This window comes from Carlito syrichta, unplaced genomic scaffold (assembly GCF_000164805.1).
Source record: "Carlito syrichta isolate Samal-C Ts95f unplaced genomic scaffold, Tarsius_syrichta-2.0.1 Scaffold301873, whole genome shotgun sequence".
In the NCBI taxonomy this organism is placed as follows: domain Eukaryota; kingdom Metazoa; phylum Chordata; class Mammalia; order Primates; family Tarsiidae; genus Carlito; species Carlito syrichta.
In genome coordinates this window covers 248,739-271,166 of record NW_007245969.1, presented here as the reverse complement: position 1 = coordinate 271,166, position 22,428 = coordinate 248,739, and the positions used below count along the sequence as shown (strand labels likewise).

General features: G+C 34.3%; 1 protein-coding gene across 1 annotated transcript in view; it reads left to right on the top strand.

The window, feature by feature from the left end:
- The window catches only part of NIPBL (NIPBL, cohesin loading factor), a 193,958-nt gene that overhangs the window by 70,166 nt on the left and 101,364 nt on the right, over nt 1-22,428 (top strand). The window contains exons 2-6 of the mRNA XM_008055534.2: nt 13,720-13,862; nt 15,635-15,800; nt 17,614-17,741; nt 20,920-21,019; nt 21,591-21,742. Of these exons, the coding sequence (XP_008053725.1) occupies nt 13,799-13,862; nt 15,635-15,800; nt 17,614-17,741; nt 20,920-21,019; nt 21,591-21,742 (610 nt within the window). The 5' untranslated portion in view covers nt 13,720-13,798. The remainder of the gene's footprint in view (nt 1-13,719; nt 13,863-15,634; nt 15,801-17,613; nt 17,742-20,919; nt 21,020-21,590; nt 21,743-22,428) is intronic.

Here is a 22,428-nt window from a genome sequence, read left to right as displayed (position 1 = left end):
CTTATGTTAACATTGTGGAGGTTCCAGCCAGTGCAAGAAAAAATAAATACTTTACGTTCAGGATGGAAGAGTACAATTGTAAATTTAAGAGTTTAAGAACACAAGAGTAAAGCAGTATTGACAGACAACATGGTCTTTGATATAGGTGATCCAGTGGATGTACAGTTGTCCCTCTGTATCTGTGGAGGATTGGTTCCAGGACCCACATCCCATAGATAGCAAAGTCTGATGATGCTCAAGTCCCTTATAGAGAATGTCACAGTGTTTGCATATAACCTATGCACATTCTGTAGTGTTTTCTAGATTTTAGTGTATAGTGCTTTCACATATTTTGACAGATTTATCCCTAAGTATTTCATATTTTGGTGGTAACCGAAAAATTTCTAATTTCCAATTGTTCATTGCTAGTTATGTAGAAATATAATTGAATATTGTATATTAATCATGTATTCTGAAAGCTTATTAATCTCACATTATTTCTAGTATCTTTTTTGTTTAGTTGATCTTCAGTATCCAAAGGTTCCACAGCCATGAGATTCAACCAATTGTGGATTGGTTGCTTTCTAACAGTGTTGATTAACCAATTCAGAAGGATCTGGCCAACTTTTGATGTACTAGTAAAACAAAACAAAAATCTGAATATTGATTCTGAAATCCACATGCAACTATAAAACTAGAACCAGCACAATTTGGGGGAAAATAAGAAACAAATTTGTACTAACTGTGCCTAATTTCAAGACTCCTTATAAGGTGACAGTAATGAAGACAGTATATTTGTTACCAAGATAGAAGTGGCTAGTGTAATCAGAAGAAAAACTAGGGTGTTATATTGTTCTGGAAGACAGAATTATTCAAGGAAGAGAGAGTGATAACTGTTTTGAATGCTGGGCCAAATCATGTGCTCTTAGTCCTGTCCATTGAATCTAGCAATGACTAACTGTGCCTATTGCTGTGTGGCAAGACATTTGGTGGAATGATGCAATTAAAAACATATGGCATGGGTTTCAAAGAAAGTGGAAGAATTAGAGGTGAACATAGACAACTGAAGGAATTTTGCTGTGAAAGGGAGCAGAAAAATGAAAATTGTTGTGGGGGGACTTAGGGCCATGATAAGAGGGGTTTTGGTTTTGTTTTTGTTGGGAGTGGAAGGAGCATATATGTGTTTTATGCTGACTGGAATTATTTGATAAGAGGAAAAATTGACGAGAGTTGCTGGAATGATATATTTGAATGAATTAAAGCAGAATAATGATAAGTACACAGGTTATGTATGTTATCTGTGATTTTTTGCATATCTTTCATGTATACCCTTTTCTGATTGCTCTTTTGGTACTTTAATTAATGATCTTCCCTGTTTAAGTGGAAGAATATCCCAAAGTATTGAAGCCTATTCTATGTTCTCATACAAGGAGGATCAAAAATCAAAGTAACTGGAGTTTCTTGAAAAGATTCTTAGGACAGCCATTCCAAACCAAGATGGCTAAGACTATTACATACTTTTATAATTTAATATTAATGCAGACGTCTTGTTGTTTCCAAGTTTTTCTTATAATTTATATGCATCCACAGAAAAGTTGTCCTGTGTGTATATTTATTGGCTTCTAAAAAGAATACACTTCAGGACCTGTTACTTTCTAATAGTGTTGATTAACCAATTCAGAAGGATCTAGCCAACTTTTGATGTACTAGTAAAAGAAAACGAAAATCTGAATTTTAGCCGAGCTCGGTGGCTCAGCCTGTAATCCTGCTCCTTTGGGAGGGTGAGGTGAGTGGATTGCCTGAGCCCATGGGTTCGAGACCCGCCTGGGCAGCGAAACCTCATCTCTACAATAAATCAAAAAATCAGCCGGGCGTGGTAGCGCATGCCTGTAATTCCGGCTACTTGGAAAGCTGAGGCGGAAGGATCGCCGGAGCCCAGCAGATCAAGGCTGTGGTGGCCAGGAGTGGCCACTGCACTCCAGTCTGGGTGACAGAGTGAGACTCCAACTCAAAAAAAAAAAAAAAATCTGAATTTTTAATTTTCCCACCCATTTACATTAGTTGAAAGTGTGCCCTCTTGTGGACTGTAATTTTCACATGCAAGCCTTTTCTATTTCAGAGTAAATTAATTGTGTATCATCACATATGTTTTGGTCAAAAGTTGATTCCTGGATCTTAATGTTATGGTTCTTTAAAACCTGTGTACAATGACCATTTGTATACCTAACCCTGAATTGTACCCCACATCTTTAAAATAATAAAATAAATTTTAAAAAACCCTAGACCTCATTTAGAAATATATTGTCATTGTTTGATACCTCAGTATAGTACACAATCTCATAGTATAAAATACATTTCAACCTACTTAAGGGGCTTGGAGACAGTCTGTTTCTTTTGTAGTGTAAAAGAAGGTGAGAAATATAGTTTATTTTGGTGTATAGGAAGCGGGAGTAGGAACCCAAGTAACTCATAGCAGCACTTGGAAATTTTCTCAATGACTTCTCTATAAAAATTTTTTTAATCAAATTTCAGGGCTTAGGACTTTTTTGTTGTAGTTTGTATTTTTACATATTTTGGTACAATTAGACTTTGTGTAACTACTCTACGGGCTTCTACAAATCAATTTATCTGTAAAACCAGCTGGGACTACGTAAAATAATATGAAGTTTTCTTAAAGTTGGCTTTTAGAAATATATAGTTTTACTAATTGTTTTATTTCTCAGCAAGCATACACATATTTTCTATAAACTGCTTTTGAGAAACCCTAAATCTCAGCCAGATTTACTTATTGGTAATTTTTCTTTCTCTGCTTAATGATTCTCAATAATGTAAATATTTATTACTACAGTGTTGGGACATACACATTATTAGTGTCCAGCATGGCAACTGCAGGCAGTTCAGGGTTCTAAAAGCGAAGCAGGTGACCCAAGAGAGTTTTAGAGCTTTGTTTTATTTTGCATATTTAATGGAAATAATTTGGAACTTTAGAAAAGCGGAAATATTTTAAAGGAAGTAAGAATTTTCACAGTACTGCCAATTGGAAACTGTATTTTTGAGCTAGGATTTGAGGAATATCTTCCAGAAGTGTCTTAAACAGAATGTGAAAAATCTGTTCTTGAACAGCAGGCAGGGAAAAGGAATCTCAAGTTAACTTTACTAAAGTGAAAAAAGATTTTTCTGGAGAGGTGCCACTCTCTAGGGACTCACTGTGGCCTATTTAAAATAGTAAGTAGTACAACATAGTTTTATTTACTTAACCTATGTATCTGTTTAGGATTTATATCCCATCTGTTGCCCAAAAGGATTTGAGATAGTTTATAACATTAGATATAATATATACTATAACAATAAAAATATACTAGTTTTAAACCCCCCACTACAAAAAATTAACATTGCCACAGAAGAAAAATGTTAATTATTAAGCTAAATATTCCTCATGTGTGAAATTAAGTTTATTCAAAATAATATTATAATCACGCAATGTGACAACATAGTATAAAGAATACTGAACTATAAATCCCAACATTTATATTCTGGACTTGACTAGGTCAATTTCTGGCTGAGACTGAACAGTGAGCTTCTTTGAAGAACTTTTACTGTTTTCTGTACCTTTTATTGGTTTATCATTCTTTCATAGCAATGTAGATGTTTCTCAGTTTCATGTCCTTCATATATGCACGAGAATGTAAAATTTGGTTAGAAACACTGAGTTTATTGCAGCCTCTTTGGAAGACAGTGTGGTGATTTCCGAAAGAACCAGAAATTGACCTTCCATATGACCCAGCAATTCTCCTATTGGGAATATACTCAGAGGAACTCAGATCATTCTACAAAAAAGATACCTGCACATGTATGTTTGTTGCAGCTCTTTTCACAATAGTAAAAACATGGAACCAACCATGATGCCCATTGAAGCTGTACTGGATAAAGAAAATGTGGTATATATAGACAATGGAATATTATGCAGCCATAAAGAAGGACAAATTTATGGACTTCGCAGCAACTTGAATGAATATGGAATCAATCATACTCAGTGATCTATCACAGAAACATGTTCTCATTCATAAGTGTACCTTAAACAATTATAATACCCTAAGAAAGCGTTTGGCAGTAATGGGAAATTGTCAGGAGAGGAGGAGTGGGATTGGCAGTTGAGGGAAACTGCTAGGGGAGGGAGGGTCATACCTCATCAACAAGGGTACCTGCATAATCAGTGTTTGTATACCTTACCATGAATTGTACCCCACATCTTTATAATTAAAAATAAATACATAATAATTTTTTAAAACAGAAACACCTGAGTTTAAATCCCAGTTCTGTCATGTGATATCTGTTTAGTGGTAGACAAAGAATTTAGACTCTGAGACTTAATTTTTGCATCTGTGAGATAGAGATAATCTTTTTTTATTTTTATTTTGAATTGGCGTCTCCTTCACTCAGGCAGGAGTGGAGTGGCACGCACGCTCACAGTCACCCTGGTGTCGACCTCCTGGGCTCCAGCGATCCTTCTGTCTCAGCCTTTGGAGTAGCCAGAACTACAGACACGCTGTATCACATCTGGCTATTTTTTATTTTATTGTAGAGATAAGGTCTTGCCAAGTTGCCTGGGCTGGTCTTGAACCCGCAGGCTCAGGCAGTCCAGTCACCTCGGCCTCCCAAAGTGCTGGGATTAAAGGCCGAGCCACCAAGCCCGGCCAGAGATAACTTTACAACCTTCTGATATTAGAAGGATTAAGGAAAAGGATGTGTAAAAGTCTGGCGTATAAGAAGTGCTAAAAAAATTTCCCCATACAGCATTACCTTAATTCTTGCCTTATCTCATCTGTTACTGTAATTTAATTGCTGTCAACACCTATAAATCACTTCTGTAACTGTATCTGTAGTTTGAAACACTTTTGTCAGATCCTGAACTTCCAATTTCCTATTTTAGACATCTCCAACTAGGTGTTACATTGGCATTTTAATCTGAACAATTCCAATATCAGACTATCATTACATGTCAATACTGCAGTATTCTCCTATCAGAACTTTCTGCCTCCATTCTCTCCCAACCCCCCAACTTTATCTTCCTTATCATTATTACATTAGTTGAACTGAAATCTTAAGTTTGCTTAAATCAAGGATATAGAAAAAGATATCATTATATAACAAACTCCTTTGCAGGCTCCAGTTTACCTTTCTGACCATATGCTCAGACCAAAGTGTTTATAAATATACCTTGCATATTAGCACCTAGTAAAGGGCCATCGTGTAGAAGTTGTAGAAGATGCTTGACATAGTTTCATAGATAATTATTCAGAGAAATCTATGTACATATAGCAGCAACTGTTAGAAGACTCATTTTTTAAATCATAGCTTGTATTGTTGGTTTTTCTGAATTATAAAGTAATCCTAAGTAAAGGAGTTGAGGTGTAAATACCACCAAAATGGGAATTCTCCCATTTTGGGAAATCTCAGCATGCATCCCACTCCTAATCATTGTTAAAGTTTTAAGAATATATATATATATTTAGGACCTTTTTTCATGATGAAACTATCATTTGTATAAAAAACGAATTTTAAACAAAAATGGGTGTGTACTGTGCACTGATACTTTCAGTTAGGAATATAACTTTTATATATTTTCATGAATTTTAAGAATCTTTGCCATTGTTTTCCATTTTAAGTAAATCTGATGCCAATTTTTGGAGAGATTAAAATATGAATTAGTCATGGAAAAAAGTGGTTTAGATTTTAATCCACCGTTTTCTCCCTCTGGAATATGTATTCTCTCTTGCAATATTCTGTGGCCAAACTCAAATTTTGAGGGATAGAGGATATTTCTATCTTGTCTAGCATAGTGTCTGACTAATGACACAAAACAAATGTTAATTGATGATCATTATGAATGGCTAAATACTATGGAAACATTGTGTGTTGTTTTTGGTACCATTTATAACTTAAGGGATACTTATGTTGTTGAATGAACTATTACTCTAACCTAGTATGGCACTTTAAATAATTAACTATTAAGCAGAATAAAAGCAAAATGCTAAAGTTATGGTTAAAAAAAAGATAAAACAAAATTTTCTGAAGAAAATGTTTAAAAAAAAAGGAGTTTGTGCTTGTTTAGATTTGTTTAAATGTCATTATGTAAATTTTGAGACTAAAGGTTATAAACCTAGCATAAAAAGTACTCAAGTGTTTGCTTTCTCATTGCAATCTTATGTCCAAAACTTATTTTCTTTAAAGTGAATTTTGCTTCCTGTTTTATAGTTAAGATTAAGAAGAAAGTAAGAAGAAGTGCCATAGAAATATGAATCACATACTAAATGTGGTTATAAAGTAAGGTGTCTAACTCCATAAAGCCATAGTCACCTAACTTTAGTGTCAGATGGTATAGTATACTGACTAGCATTCATTTAAATTGCCATTTCAATAAACCTGTACAATAATGTTAGAAAAAATAGGCAGGTCTGCACATGGGGAAGATTCCTGAGATAACATACATGGCAAAATCAAGACACAGAAAAGTATATAATAAATAGAAACTCACATTTATTATTTTTAAAGTTTTTTTAGAAGTTCACATTTAGTGAACACTTACTAAATCCCCAGCACAGTCCCAAAAACTTTATACTTTAACTCATTTCATCCTCACAAGTACAGTGGCTTATGTCTGTAATCCCAGCACTTTGGAAGTCCAAGTCAGGAGAATTGCTTGAGCCCTGGAATTTGAGACTACCCTAGGCAACGTAGTGAGATGTCATCTCTACCACCGTCCCCCCTGAAAAAAATCAAAAAATTAGCCAGGAAAGTATAGTCCTAGCTATACTTGGGAGGCTGAGACAGGAGGATTACCTGAGTCTAATAATTCAAGGCTGCAGTAAGCTACAATTGTGCCACCGCACTCCAGCCTGAGCAACAACCCCAATTAAAAAAAAAAATTAAAAATAATGATAATAGCCTACCTTTTATTTCAGAGATGAAGACACTGAGATGCAAGTCATTTGCCCAAGGTTACATAGTTAGTGGAAGAGTTTGGGTTCAAGCACACATAGCCCATGTATTGTGGCTATGTATTGTGACTATATTAATTGTATGGCATGATTTTAATTGGTACATAGTAATCTCTCATGGATGCAACATCATTTGTTATCCTAATATTCTTAAATTAATAATATGGTTATACATTTTAGTTTATGTAAAATCTTCATGTACCAGATAGCCTGAGTTTTACTCCTGCTATATAGCCTTAAGCAAATTACTTATCTTCTCTGTATTATCAGATTCCTTATAAAATATAACTGGAATATTAGTACCTCAGGGTCATATAAGGGTTAAATGAAAAAACATTAAAGTGTTTATAACCATTTTTGTTATGTAGTAGGTGCTCAGTAAACATTAGTTATCATTTCTAACTTTTTTACCAGTAAAATGCAGTAAAACGTTGTGGCAATATCTCTGTGCATACAGTTTTAGCATGTTTATCATTTCTTTGGGCTGTATTTCTAAAAGTGAAAAAGTTGAGACAAAATTATACACATTTCTTTTTTTAATTTTTAATTTTAAATATGTGGAGTACAATTCAGAGTTAGATATACAAATGTTCGTTATGCAGGTACCCTTGCTGATGAGGTGTGGGCTTCCCCCCATTCCCCCCGCAGTTTCCCACTGCTGCCAATCCCGACCCCGCCCTACCTTGGCAGTTTCCCACTACTGCCAATCCCTTTCTTTCTTTTTTTTTTTTGGGGGGGTTGAAGTCTCACTCTGTCGCCCAGACTGGAGTGCAGTGGCCGCTTCCGGCCACCGCAGCTTCGACCTGCTGGGCTCCAGCGATCCTTCCGCCTCAGCCTTCCAAGTAGCCGGAATTACAGGCATGCGCTACCACGCCCGGCTGATTTTTTGATTTATTGTAGAGATGAGGTCTCGCTGCCCAGGCGGGTCTCGAACCCACGGGCTCAAACAATCCACTCACCTCAGCCTCCCAAAGACGCAGGATTATAGGCTGAGCCACCGAGCCCGGCACCAATCCCTTTCTTATGTATTATGATAGTTGTTCAAGGTCCGCTTATGAGTGAGAACATGTAATACTTGGTACGTTATTTCTGTGCTAGAAGTTCATAAATTTGCCCTTCTTTGTGGCTGTGTAATATTCCATTATGTATATGTATCACATTTGTTTTTTATCCAGTCCTCTTTCAGTGGGCAGCACGGTTGGTTTCATGTTTTTGTTATTGTGAATAATGCTGTAATAAACATGTATATGCAAGTTTTTTCATAGAATGATTTGGGTTCCTCCAGGTATATTCCCAGTAACGGGACATATGGGAGGTAGATTTTTAGATCTTTTAGGAATCGCCACACCGTTTTCCATAGAGGCTATACTAGTTTACACTCCCACCAGAGGTGTAGAAGTATTCCCTTTTTGCCGCATCCTCTCCAGAATCTGTTGTTTTTTGAGTTATTGATGATGCCCATCCTGACTGGAGTTAGGTGGTATCTCAGTGTGGTTTTAATTTGCATTTCTTTGATGACTAGTGAGGCTGAGTATTTTTTCATGTATCTGTTGGCTGCTCGTATGTCTTTTGAGAAATGTCTATTCATATCGTTTGCCCAGTTTGTAATGGGGCTGTTTGGTTTTTTCTCTTCGGCACTTAGATGTTAGACCTTTATCAAAATACAGTTGGCAAATATTTTTTCCCAGTCTGTGGGCTGTCTCCTTGCTCTCTCAATGGTTTCTTAGGCTTTGCAGAAGTTTTTCAGTTTGAAGAGGTCCCACTTGTCTATCTTATCTCTTATGGCGTGGTCACCTGGAGTTTTGATCAGGAATTGGTTGCCAATTCCAACATCCATAAGGATGTCTCCTGCGTTTTCTAAGGTTCTTATAGTTTGAGGTGTTACGTTTAGGTCCTTGGTCCATTTAGAGTTGATTTTTGTGTAAGGTGATAGATAGGTAGGGGTCTTGTTTTAATCTTCTGCATGTGGTCAGCCAGTTTTCCTAGTATATAGATTTCTTAAGGCACTGACTATAGAGTGTAAAGTGACCCTCCAGAAAAGTTTATAAAAGTTCCTTTGATTCCAAATCTATTCCAATTTTAATATTCTTATAACTTCTACCAACACTATTTTGTTTGCATTTTTTTGCATGAGGGATTCAGACATTTTGAGGGGGAATTAAATGAACAAAGAACTAGGATCTTTAAAGTCTTGGCAAGAAGCCGGGCTCGGTGGCTCAGCCTGTAATCCCGCACCTTTGGAAGACTGAGGTGAGAGCCCATGGGTTCGAGACCCTCCTGGACAACTTGGCGAGACCTCATCTCTACAATAAATCAAAAATTAGCCGGGCGTGGTAGTGCATCCTGTAGTTCCAGCACTTGGAAGGCTGAGGCGGAAGGATCGCTGGAGCCTAGCGAGTCAGGGCTTCAGTGGCTGGGAGCAGCCACTGCACTCCAGTCTGGGTGACAGAGTGAGACTCCAACTCAAAAAAAAAATCTTCTCAAGTGCTTCAAAATTCCCTTCAGACTTGTTATATAATGGACTAGCTTGAGAATTTACTAAATCTTCTACTAATTGAGCATTCTTTTAATTAAACCTCAAACCATTCTTAGAATTTGTGTATAAATGATTTCTCACTCAGTATATTTTGTTTGATTTAGTTCTTAGTATTAAAATATATTTTTTTCTACTTTCTATTACCAGTATTTATTTCTGCTATCTTATTATCTAAGTAAGTAGGTGAGCAGGCCCAAGACTGTAACTATCATTTGTAATACTATGGTGATATATATACTGAAGTGTCAAATAATTTATAATAGATCTATTATATAAGTAAGGATTGTTTGTATTGAAAAGACTCTTTTTTCCTCATTTGCCTATGTTCTTCCTCTTTTCTCCCAAATCTGTTTAGTATTGCTGTTAATTTTCTGGATCTTTTACTATGTGCCAGGTAGTATGTCAAATAATTTAAACACATTATTTTATTTTATTCTCATCACCACTTATGAAGTGGGCTACTTTCCTCATTCTATTTTTTTCAAATCAGCAGCTCTCATTGCTTTGCTGGTTACCTACAATTTGAAAGACATTTTACCTAGACTCACAAAGCACTATGCAGAGTACCCTTATATTTCTATTCCCTCTGTCCCTTTCAATGACAATCTTAGCCCACTAAATGTATTTTATAATCTACTAATCGGTCAACAGTCACAGATTATAAATAAGTGGCAGCTCTAAAGCAGTCATTCAAATCTTTTTACCATTTGTTTGCCATTTCTTTTTGGACATATGTCAGCTTCAGTTTCACAAAAAAACAATGTACTTTCACAGAACTAAGCAGACCAAAACATTAACACAGAGCCAGAAATGTCATATCTAGTTAATTAATAGTATGTGTTCATTTTTAGAATTCTGGGGATGTTATTTCTTGATGAACCCTGGTCACCTTTTAACATAAAATAGCAACACTTCCACAGATTATTTATAGTCATTAAAAGCTATGATTTTAGCTAAAATTGTAAGTTCATTTCTACCAAATTCTTCTGCTCTTCTTTAAAATCTTGGATTCCAGTGGAATTAGCTGTGGTTCAGCAGTGAGGTACAAATATTTTTGTCAGTTGTCATCTCCCTACATAGAGTTAAAATAGTTTAAACCAAATAAGTACTTTTGTTCCCCTCCCCATTCCATTTTACTTCCAGTTTTTAGCTGATATCAAAGTATTCAAATGCCTTTTTACATCACTAAGAAAAGCACAGTTTTGTGGTTAGGTTTATTAATCTTCTAGTTCATATGTGGTAACTAAATAACATAAGTTATTTTAAGGCTAAAACCCCTAGTCTGGGATTGGATTTGCTCTACATGTTACTTATCCCTGGTACTTAGAGAAATAAAATACTCATGTAGCATATAGTAGAACTCTTTAGCATATTATTCTTTACAGATTTCTATCCTCCAATTAAATAATTAATAAGCACAGTCAGCCGGGCTCGGTGGCTCAGCCTGTAATCCCGCGCCTTTGGGAGGCTGAGGTGAGTGGATTGCCTGAGCCCGCGGATTCGAGACCCGCCTGGGCAGTGAGACCTCATCTCTACAATAAATTAAAAAATCAGCTGGGCGTGGTGGCGCATGTCTGTAATTCCAGCTACTCGGAAGGCTGAGGCGGAAGGATCGCCGGAGCCCAGCAGGTTGAGGCTGCTGTGGCTGGGAGCGGCCACTGCCCTCCAGTCTGGGCAACCAAGGGAGACTCCAACTCAAAAAAAAAAAAATAAGCACAGTCACTTATTACTTAATCTGTTTGAATGTGGTAGTATACATGTAGTGGTATATTAATAACAAGGCATTTTGTGATGTTCTGTAAGTAATTTACATTCAGTTATTTCTTTCCATTATTTACTAAACATAAGTTGGAACTTTCTTATTAGCATAAACTTACAAAAAATTCATTGTACTTTGGTAGTCTCTTTCAGAAGTTTTTAAATTCAAATAGATTTTTAAATGCTTAATGTGGCTGCTAAATTTAAAATATTGCATTAAATTTCTTTAGTGATTGCTAAAGAATCAAATTATCAATAACTTCAAAGAGTAAAGTATACAATGTAGCAAATGGACAAATATAGAATAACCAGAAGTATATTTTGTCTATACTATTTCATGTGCCATTTCCTTTCAGTGGCCTTCTGCCAGTAAATTTTATGTCAGTCATTCATCAAAAGAAAGTAGTGTTTTTTTCTCTTAGCTGGCTATTAATAAAGCGTGTACATATAAAGGTCATTAAACTGTAAAGAAAAAAGAGAAAAGTATTAGCAAAAAGGCAGGTTAGCCATTAACTCTAGAAGGAACTTGGGTGCTAACCTGGATGGTGGTTCTATGGATACTTAACTTTCTAACTTTGTTAAACTATACATATGTTTTATGTGCCTTTGATCAAAGTCTTAAATTTACTTTCAAAAATGGGGAAAGAGAAAATTCTTAATTTTAACTACCTGTACACTTCTACATTGAAACAAATCTTATTTGCAAATCTGTATTAAGACACATGAGTATAGAAAGTTATTAGTATTACATCATTTCAGTGTTTTGACGTTTACTGCTCAACTGAGATTCTCTTAAAAGTAACTGAGTAGCAAATACAGCATCAAACGGAAACACTTCAGCTAATTTAAACTGGAACCTACAATTCAGTGTTCTATGTTAGCCCTATAACTTAGTTGATGTTGGGTAGGCTTCTGTTTGCAGATTGACTTATAAAGTAATTTAATAAAAGCATGTCTTTGATTAAAGTGTACATCATTAAAATATCTACTTTAAAGAGGAAATACACAAATACTATTGAAGGAAAGATAAATGTTTATAAGTCATATGTTGAAACTAAGATGAGAAACATTTGAGGACATTGAACAGAAGAACAGACAAGTTGTTCAGCAGTTTTACTGTGTGTGTGTATGTAAAGAGAGAGAATTACATCATGATAAGTACTGAACATATAAGCTAATTAAGTCATTTATATGGGAGCATTAGCAATGTTAGCACATGCCTTTTTCTGTCCTTTATGTGATTGCATATTGATTATGTGATTTATTATAAGAAGCATTCGGTGATAGTAGGAAATACAGGGTAGATACATGAATGTTAAGTCATTCAATGTTAAGAATGAAACAAAACAAGTTTCAAAAGATATCACCAAAAAATATATAATTATTTATCAAAAGAATATTGGGCAATAAATGTCACAAGTTCAGAGTAGTTTAAGGTAGATAGATGGCTTTTGAATGAATTTGAGGATTCATGAAGTAGTGGAAACTTGCCCTGAATCTTGAGGAATTATAGGATTTGGGCCAAAGTAGAAATGGGCTTTCTAGGTAAAGAGAATGTCTTAAGGAAATACATAAAGGTGGGAAAACACAAGGTATATATGGGAGAATTTTGATCCAGATCAACTGGGTTGGAGAGGGTGGTTTATGTAAGGAGAGTGATGAGATATAGCTAGAAAGGCAAGTTGAAGCTAGATTGTGAAGTTAAATTGCTAATATGCTTATAATGTGAAAATGAATTATAGTGTTTGTGAAGTTTGATTGAATATTCCTGTCTAGCAGTACAACCTAGTGGTTAAGAAACAGACTCTGGAACCAGACTGCTTGGATTCTAATACATATTTGCTCCTCTAGTTATTTTATTTTATTTTATTTTATTTTATTTTATTTATTTTATTTATTTTTTGAGTTGGAGTCTCACTCTATCACCCAGACTGGAGTGCAGTGGCCGCTCCCGGCCACCGCAGCCTCGACCTGCTGGGCTCCAGCGATCCTTCCACCTCAGCCTTCCAAGTAGCTGGAACTACAGGTGCGCGCTACCACGCCCAGCTAGTTTTATTGATTTATTGTAGAGATGAGGTCTCACCAAGTTGCCCAGGCGGATCTCGAACCCACGGGCTCAGGCAATCCACTCACCTCAGCCTCCCAAAGACGCAGGATTACAGGCTGAGCCACCGAGCCTGTCTTCCTCTAGTTATTTTAAACTCACGGTAAACTAATTTCCTCATCAGTAAAATGCAGAAAATAATAGTATGTACCTTATTGGGTTGTTGTGAGGACTAAATGAGTTAATGTGTGCAGAGCACTTTGCATGACTTAACATATGGTGTACAGATAATAACTATTATTGTTACATAGGTTGAAAAAACAAAAGTGGATTCAGAATTTTCCTGGTAGTAGTACATTTGACATATTTCTACAAATAATTGTCTGGGTTTTTTTGTGTTACAGTGTTTGGGAAATGGGAAGTAATGACAGCTGGCACCTGAACTAAGTACTTTTATAGGCAACACCATTCCAGAACTTCAGGATGAATGGGGATATGCCCCATGTCCCCATCACTACTCTTGCGGGGATTGCTAGTCTCACAGACCGTAAGTTTGATTAATTTATTTTTTACTCTATGTTAATGAGTTTTCGAGAGACTGTTAGAAATATTATCTTAGGCTTTTAACAAAAAGCACGTATAGAAACAGTGAACTATAGAAATTGCCCTTCAAAGAAAAAAATTTGACAGCTCAATTTATCTAACTTTTTAATGATGTTTATTTTGGATGTCATGTGTAGTAATCTGTTGGAGTTTGTTGTAGATACTAGCAGCCTATTTTACTCTGAATACTTAAGTTTAAAGAACATTGCCAATCTTTTGAGATTTGTTTAATATAGCATAACTTTTTAGCAATTAATTCTTTTGGTGGGCCCTTATAACTATAATTCTTAGTCCTTCGGAAATCATACAAAAAGCTACCCACAATGTAGGTCATCCTATCTGAATAAATAAAGAGAAATATATGAGAGAGAAGCGTAATAAGTTGCAAAGATGGCATGTTTTTCTTTATATAGCATTGTGCAAGAGTTTGGACTTCATAATAAAGGAGCTAAGTGAAAATATCTTCAAGAAATCTTTATGTCCATATTCAGTATCCTCCACATACTATTTTCTCTGGGTTTTGTTATGTTTTACTTTAATTTCCAGTTGTTTTCATGGGATAATATACATACATAACAGCCTACAGCTTTGAGCTTAGCAAATGAGCATGACTAGTTTATGAGGTCTAACTTAACAAGAAAATGCTTGTAGCTGGTTGGGTTAGCATGACTCAGGTGAGAAAACTTTCTGAAACTGGCTTTAGTTTTTATTTTTACTTTGTTGCAGGTGGGGCATAAATTCTGGTACATTGTATAGGAGTACAAAATCAGATATACTACAAGAAATTTTATTTTGGTTTTTCTACCTGTCATCTTAGCTATACCTCATATTTTAAGTTTGTCTTTCCCATAAGCCCTGTTTATTAAGTGTTTTCTGTGTTTTTTATTAATGAAAAATAAGTTATTATCTACTGGGGCTGAGCAACATGATGATTATACTATATAAGTGATTAGAAATTAAGCCAAGAACAAAGACATTTTAGTTAGCTTTCTTGAACCTTAGTTTAGACAAATGAACAAATTTCCATTAGATGAAGAGACATTAAACAGCTGAATTTAAGCTACTGTAAAACATTTATGTTTTTTTGTTTCCTATTAGAAGAGAAGAAAATTATTTAGGAATTTATAATTTAGATGAATTATTTAGATATTCTTACAGAATCTTATTCTATGCTCTCCTGCTAAAGTGAGCCATTTATTTTTGTATGTACTTAAACTTTTAAAAAATATATTACTTGCCTGTCTTATGACAAATCAGGTATTGTTATTTGGTTTATTTGTGTGAGAGTGCTAGTGATTCTGATAAATTTTGTAAGCAAAAATAAATGAAATTATTGAATTGCTATCTTGGAAGTTACTTCGTTGTTTTTTTTTTTCCAGTTTTATTTTATTTTTATTTTTAACCTTATCCTTTTGACCAGTCATTTGCTAAGTTAATAAAAATTTAAGAAATGAGAAGTAAGCATGAATGCAAAGGAGCTGAACTTTATTCTTAGAGCTGAACTTTATTCTTATTATTATACTTTATAATGTATTATAGTCCAAGTGGTAATTGGGGAGTTTTATAGGGCTGATGGAGATTTGCTGGGGAGAGGAAAAATGCTTTTTAATAATCTATGACATTGATATTTATTACTTATTTTTAATCTCAAAATATACACAAATACTAAAGAGACTTTTTGCAATGTTTCTAATAATCTAATTTTATTCCAAATAGTCCTGAACCAGCTGCCTCTTCCATCTCCTTTACCTGCTACAACTACGAAGAGCCTTCTCTTTAATACACGAATAGCAGAAGAGGTTAACTGTCTTCTGGCCTGTAGGGATGACAATTTGGTTTCACAGCTTGTTCATAGCCTCAACCAGGTATCAACAGATCACATGTAAGTATAGTCAGTTTTGCATCTAATATAAAGTGGAAACTTTTGTCCTTACTAAAAGAATCAGTATTTCTGGTTTAACTTTATATTTCAAAAAATTTTAGATGCATAGTTTATTTTTAAAATACATCAACATCCAAGTGAGAATGTAGTCTAACTGTAATAAGAGATTAATGAGATTTAAATAATTCATAGCTTGGACAACAATTCTCACCTGTGTCACTCTCTGGAGATCTTCTCAACTCTTTTCAAATGATCTTGGGATGTATCATCTGTGTAGTGATCTAAAGTTGCTCATGAAACTATATCCCTTTTTCCTGATATTGCTAGAGTATTTAAAATTCCCGGAGACTATGGACTATGCTGCTAGTTTTAAAAATGTAACAGTGTTGGCTGGGTGCAGTGGCTCAGCCTGTAATCCCAGCACTTTGGGAGGCCGAACTGAGGGAATTGCCTAAGCCCACGGGTTCAAGAACAGTCTGGACAACTTGGCGAGACCTCATCTCTACAATAAATCAAAAAATTTGCTGGGCTTGGTAGTGTGCACCTATAGTTCCGGCTACTTGGAAGGCTGAGGCAGAAAGATCGCCTGAGCCCAGCTGGTCGATGCTGGGGTGGCCCGAGTGTGCCACTGCACTCCAGCCTGAGCGACGGAGAGAAACTCCAACTCAAAAAAAAAAAAAAAAAAGTAACAGCGTCTAAATGTTACATCACTTCTTATGCCTATACATATTCAGCAATTTTCACCAAATATATAAAAAGGTAAGGGAAATAGCAATATACAAATAGGATATTATTTTGTGGAGAGCTCCTTAAATATTGCTGTCAGAAATTTATTGAGTCTTATTGGACATCATCTTTATAGGTCTTTATTATTAGAGCCAATGAGTAAAACAGTGACATGTAGAATGTAATATTAAAAATAATGCCTATACTTAAATTTTTTTTTTTTTTTTTTGAGTTGGAGCCTCACTCTGTCACCCAGGCTAGAGTGCAGTGGCACACTCACAGCCTCAACCTGCTGGGCTCAGACAATCTTTCCACCTCAGCCTTCCAAGTAGTTGGAGCTACAGGCGCACACCACTATTCCTGGCTAATTTTTTAATTTATTTATTGTAGAGACAAAGTCTCGCCAAATTGCCCTGGTTGGTCTCAAAACTCTGGGCTCAGGCAATCCTCTTGTCTCCGCCTCCCAAAGTGTTGGGATTATAGGCGTGAGCCACCACGCTCTGCTAAAAATAATACCTATACTTAATTTTATCATCACCTTCCATAGTTGTGACTGTAATTTGCTGCTTACTTTGAAATTATTGAAAATTGCTTCTAAGTCACTTGTTTGATTTTATTTGCAAAAACAATGTAAGATATATGACCTATGGATCTTGTCTTAATTAGTGCGTAACAGTATTTTATTTGGAGAACATTCCCAGAAAGTCAGACTCATACATATTTCAGATGTAAGAAAATATATTTCAAAATCCCAAATACCAATATTTCTATCCTTCCATTATTTTTAGTAGTTTTGAATATAGTGTTTATTTTCTGTGTTAAAGTTAATTTGAGCATTCTTAAATAAACTCACAGTTCAATAAAATATTATTTTGGGCTTTTTTTCCCTGTGAAAAATAAATTGAAAAAAAAAAAAGATTGTCCTTAGAAGAATTTCTGTCATTTTTGATAATTCTGTTTCTTTCAGGGTTAGCATCTCTGAAAATCCGTATTGTTGGACATAGTTATGTGGTTTATTTTATGCCATAAGTCTTTCTAATAAAACAATCACTATTTTAACCTCTGATATTTATCTTTTTAATGCCAGTGAGTTGAAAGATAACCTTGGCAGTGATGATCCAGAAGGTGACATACCAGTCTTGTTGCAGGCCGTCCTGGCAAGGAGTCCTAACGTTTTCAGGGAGAAAAGCATGCAGAACAGATATGTACAAAGTGGTAAGGTTCTTAATAATTTAATTTTATTATATATTTTTAATGGGTGCCATATCAGAACTTGTTTTTACACATAAGTAAATCTAAGTGTCTTCTTTAACAAGCTAGCCTATGATCAGGAACATTTATTCTTTGAATCAAGCTAAAAACAAGAAGGAAACTAAGTCAATAATATTTTTATAGTTTAATATGTTACTAAATTCCTTGGGAATTAAACAAAGTTTTAAGTGTATTTTGTTAAGTATTTTGGAATGTATTAGTTTACTAAGTCAAAGAGCCTTAGAATTTATTTTTTGTTTTAGAAAATCATAGAATTGATTAGTAATAAGTCTTTCATTAGTCAAATAAATATTTGCAAAACTTTTGAACATGCATCAAATATACAAGTAATTATAGCTAGTATTAGTTGTAGTATTGATTATAATTATATACACAGTTATCTAATTAATTGATTTAGCACTCCTGTTGCCTTAGTACAGAAAAATTGGTTTATAATATTATTAAAGAAAAATGGATTTATAATAACTATTATAAAATCATAAAAATATTACATCCGACACAAATACAATTTTTAGATACTCAGGGAGTACTTTTGGATTAAGATTATTGTTCTGTTCTGAAGCTTACTGAATTTGGCGAGCCCAAGGACTTACTTGTCTCTCAGGATTAAAAGTCAGGGAAGGAATGGTTTAGACAACTCAGAAAGGTCCAACTTATTTAACTGATTAAACTGTACTTAAGAATTTTGCCAAATTCATTCTGGTTTACTTATTGGCAGCCTCCATGAATCTCCCCATTCCCTTCCCTCTAAATAGTATTGTTTTGCTGATTTTATATATTTGTGTTTGAATTGTATTTTTAAGTCAATTTCATAGTTATTATTCATTTCCCAAAATACAGCCATGGGAATGTGTCTGCCCAACTTACCTTTTAACAAGTTGAAGGCAAGTAGGAAGGGCAGGACTGTGTCTTAATCAGAACTAATAAACTTGATTGCAATAGTAAAAGACAGGTATGGTAAAAAGAAACTAGAGTTATGAATGCTTTCTGGAACAGTATTGGAATTTAAAGAAAATATACAGATAATTGACTGGAAGAAAGACAATAGAGTAAACTTAAGTTTAGGAGAATGTGAGTAGATTTTGGATAAAGAAAGTCTTCCGGGACTAGTCACACTACATTTTTATAACTTATATTTTTGAGTATTTAATTTGGATGGTAAATCACTCTAATAAAAACTTTTAGAGAATCACCTTTTAGTCACATATTTTATGTTTTATATTATACATACTCATTTTTTACTCTAAAATAATTTTATTTCTATGTATCCTATTTTGTAAAAACATAAAATAGCATTTAAATTTAACTGCTTAATTACATGTGACTTTTTTTAAAGAGCATTTTCTTGGTGGTATTTTACTTTAAAATATAAAAATTTGATTCTTTTGGTTGCTAATTGTAAATATGAATCACATGGGAGAAAATTTAATATACTGATTACTTAAATCATAGTTCTTTGGCACTTAGAACTAAATCAGAAAGAACTATTAGAATTTTGTTTTTACCCCTTTTGTTTAGAAAGCCATTGCTTTCAAACTATTTCAATTTTCCCAGTAACAACTCTTATTTCAGGGGGAAAATTTTCTTAACTCTCATCTCATGGAGTGCTGCCTTCCTTTAAAAAAGAAAAAAAAAGTCCAGCAACAGTAATCATAGTAATTAAATTATGAAGCTATGTAACAAAACAGTTTTGTACTGAGCTCGAGTTGAATAAAAAAGCTCAGAACTATACAATATCATATAGCAAGCACTCATGTGTAATCCCTGAATTCAAAATAATTAAAAAAAAATCACCAAAAAAAGAAAGAAAGCTTAGAAGCTGATATTTGAATTACATACCTAAGAAAACACAGTCAGTGATAGATTTAGAGATGATTTTGAACCCAAATTAGCCACTGCCCTTTTTTTTTGGTCAGAGTCTCACTCTGTCACCTAGGCTGAGTGCTTGTTCATGGCTGTTGCAGCCCAGATCTGCTGGGATCTTGTGCTCCTTCCGCCTCAGCCTCCTGAGTAGAAGGGGCTATAGGCACGCACCACCCCGACCAGCTTATTTTTTATTTATTGTGGGAATGGGTTCTCCCCAATTTCCACGCCAGTCTTGAACCCCAGAGCTCATGCAGTCCTCTTGCCTCTGCCTCCCAAAGTGCTGGGATTATAGGCATAAGCCACTGTGCACAATTAGCCACTGACTTTAGAGCTACAGTCCCTTTAGTAGTATTCCTAGCAAATAAACTTCTGTTTGAATATTTCTGGTGAAAGGCCCTTTTTTTAATCAACAGCAGGAAATGAAATTTGGGAATATATTTTGAGGCTTGCAACTCTCAAAAAAAGATTGGCAATAAAAATCATAAGAAAATTCAAGATTAACCATAACTTTTTATCTCTGATTTTTAAATTTCTAAATGAATTTTTCTGTATCTTCTATATAACAAAATACCATTTAGGTAACAATTAAAGAATAATGTCTAACTTGAAATGTGAACATCTGAAAACTTTTCTTAAGTTTTTATTCATTAGTCAAATATTCAGTTAATCCTTTCTGTGTGACAAAGAGTTATTGTGGAAGAAAAAAATAGGTACATTCTGTTTTACTTCAAAAGACTTTCAGATAGAAATTGCAGGAGTTCAAACTTTGGGCCCGTAAATGAAGTACTTTTTAAAACATAGGTCAGAACCACAATTCAACAAGTAGCTGTGTGAAATTAAGTTCCCAAGCACAGGAGATGTATATGATAAAGTATTCCATGTAATTTTTTAAAATCATCCAATGTCCTATTATAGAAGGAGTGTATAGTATTAGGTCAGAGGTTAGATAGGATGGTTTCTAAAATATCTTTTCAATTCTAAGACTAAATAATAGAAGATTGAGTAAGCAGGTGAAATTTAAAAATAATAATAGTCACTATTTCCAGTTCTGGCTTAGTTATATGAAAAATGATGCTTTGATAGTATTGTTAGTTCTTGAAATTACAATTTTACAATGTCTGTATTTTGCTCTTCAAAATGAAAACATTGGTCGCAAAAAAAATTTTTTTGAATGTCTGTGAAAGAATGACTTATTTATTTAAAGGATGTTTTACTTTTAGAAAAAAATAATGTTTAATATGTTTGTGTTACATAGGAATGATGATGTCTCAGTATAAACTTTCTCAGAATTCCATGCACAGTAGTCCTGCATCTTCCAATTATCAACAAACCACTATCTCACATAGCCCCTCCAGGTAATACATGTATATATAGCACTTATTAAATATTGTCTTCTGTGGTAAATATGCTTGTGCATATAATATATACATTTAGATAATAGCAAATTATATATATTTTAAATAGTTGGAGTGTTTAAATAGTCTACATGACCATTTGCCTTAAATTGTAGTCTATGGAAATAGTCTAATACATTAGTTCAAGTAGTTACCATCTTAGTAACTTGATTTCATACAAGCAGATTTCATACAAGCAGATAAAATAAAAATAATTGTTTGATATAAATAAGAAAATGTATAGAGTAGAATTTATTTTAGGGAGCATGTTTTTGTATACCTTAAATAGATTGGTACTTATATGTTAGCAGAGTAAATGAATAACCTCAGTTTTTACAAACTGTTTAGTACAACTGTTACATTATAAATTGAATAATTTTGATGTTATTTGATTATTTTGCAAATATTTTCTGTTTGCATAAGTGTTATGATATATAAGTTAGGGTTTAGAGAATTTTATGACAATGAAATTTCAAGAACTAGCATGTTTATTTAATTTCCTGATATTCTTTATTTGGGTTTTGGGTTTTAGCCGGTTTGTGCCACCACAGACAAGCTCTGGGAATAGATTTATGCCACAACAAAATAGCCCAGTGCCTAGTCCATATGCCCCACAAAGCCCTGCAGGATACATGCCATATTCCCATCCTTCAAGTTACACAACACATCCACAGATGCAGCAAGGTAAGAAAGTTGTTTATAACATTACTGGGGTGCCTAATTAGCTATTTTTTAGCAAGTGTTTTAAATATAATTTTTCAAACACAAACTAAAATACTGTATACTTATTGTTCAGTAAATTTTTTAAAGATACAGCTTGAATTGTTAAAAACATGTTACATTTATCATTTGGGAGGTGAAAAGCAGTACCGTTTTGACTTTTAGATTAGGTTATTATATAATTAAGTATATTTAGTTATGAAATTAAGAGCTCCTTTTTTTAAAATGGACTTTCTTCTAATGTTAGCACTAAGCCAGTGAACAATTATGTTTTAATTGGTAAGAAAAAAGTAGATACAGTTGGTCCTCCATATCCATGGGTTCTGCATCATGGATTCAACCAAAGTCGGATTGAAACTATTCACATATACAGACTTTTTTCCATGTCATTATTCCCTAAGCATTATAGTACAACAGCTATTTGCATAGCATTTGCATTGTGTAAGTATTATAAGTAATCTAGAGCTGATGAAAGTATTGTATATGAAAATGTTGTTATGGTTGCAGGGAAAAGGGAAACAGTCCTACACTATTAATGGGAATGTAAGCTAGTTCAGACATCAAAATTGACAAGTTCAGAAACTTGAACAGTAGAAAAAGTGACTTGATAAGTATCTTGCATCAAATGCAGAGTACTTTGGAGGTGACTG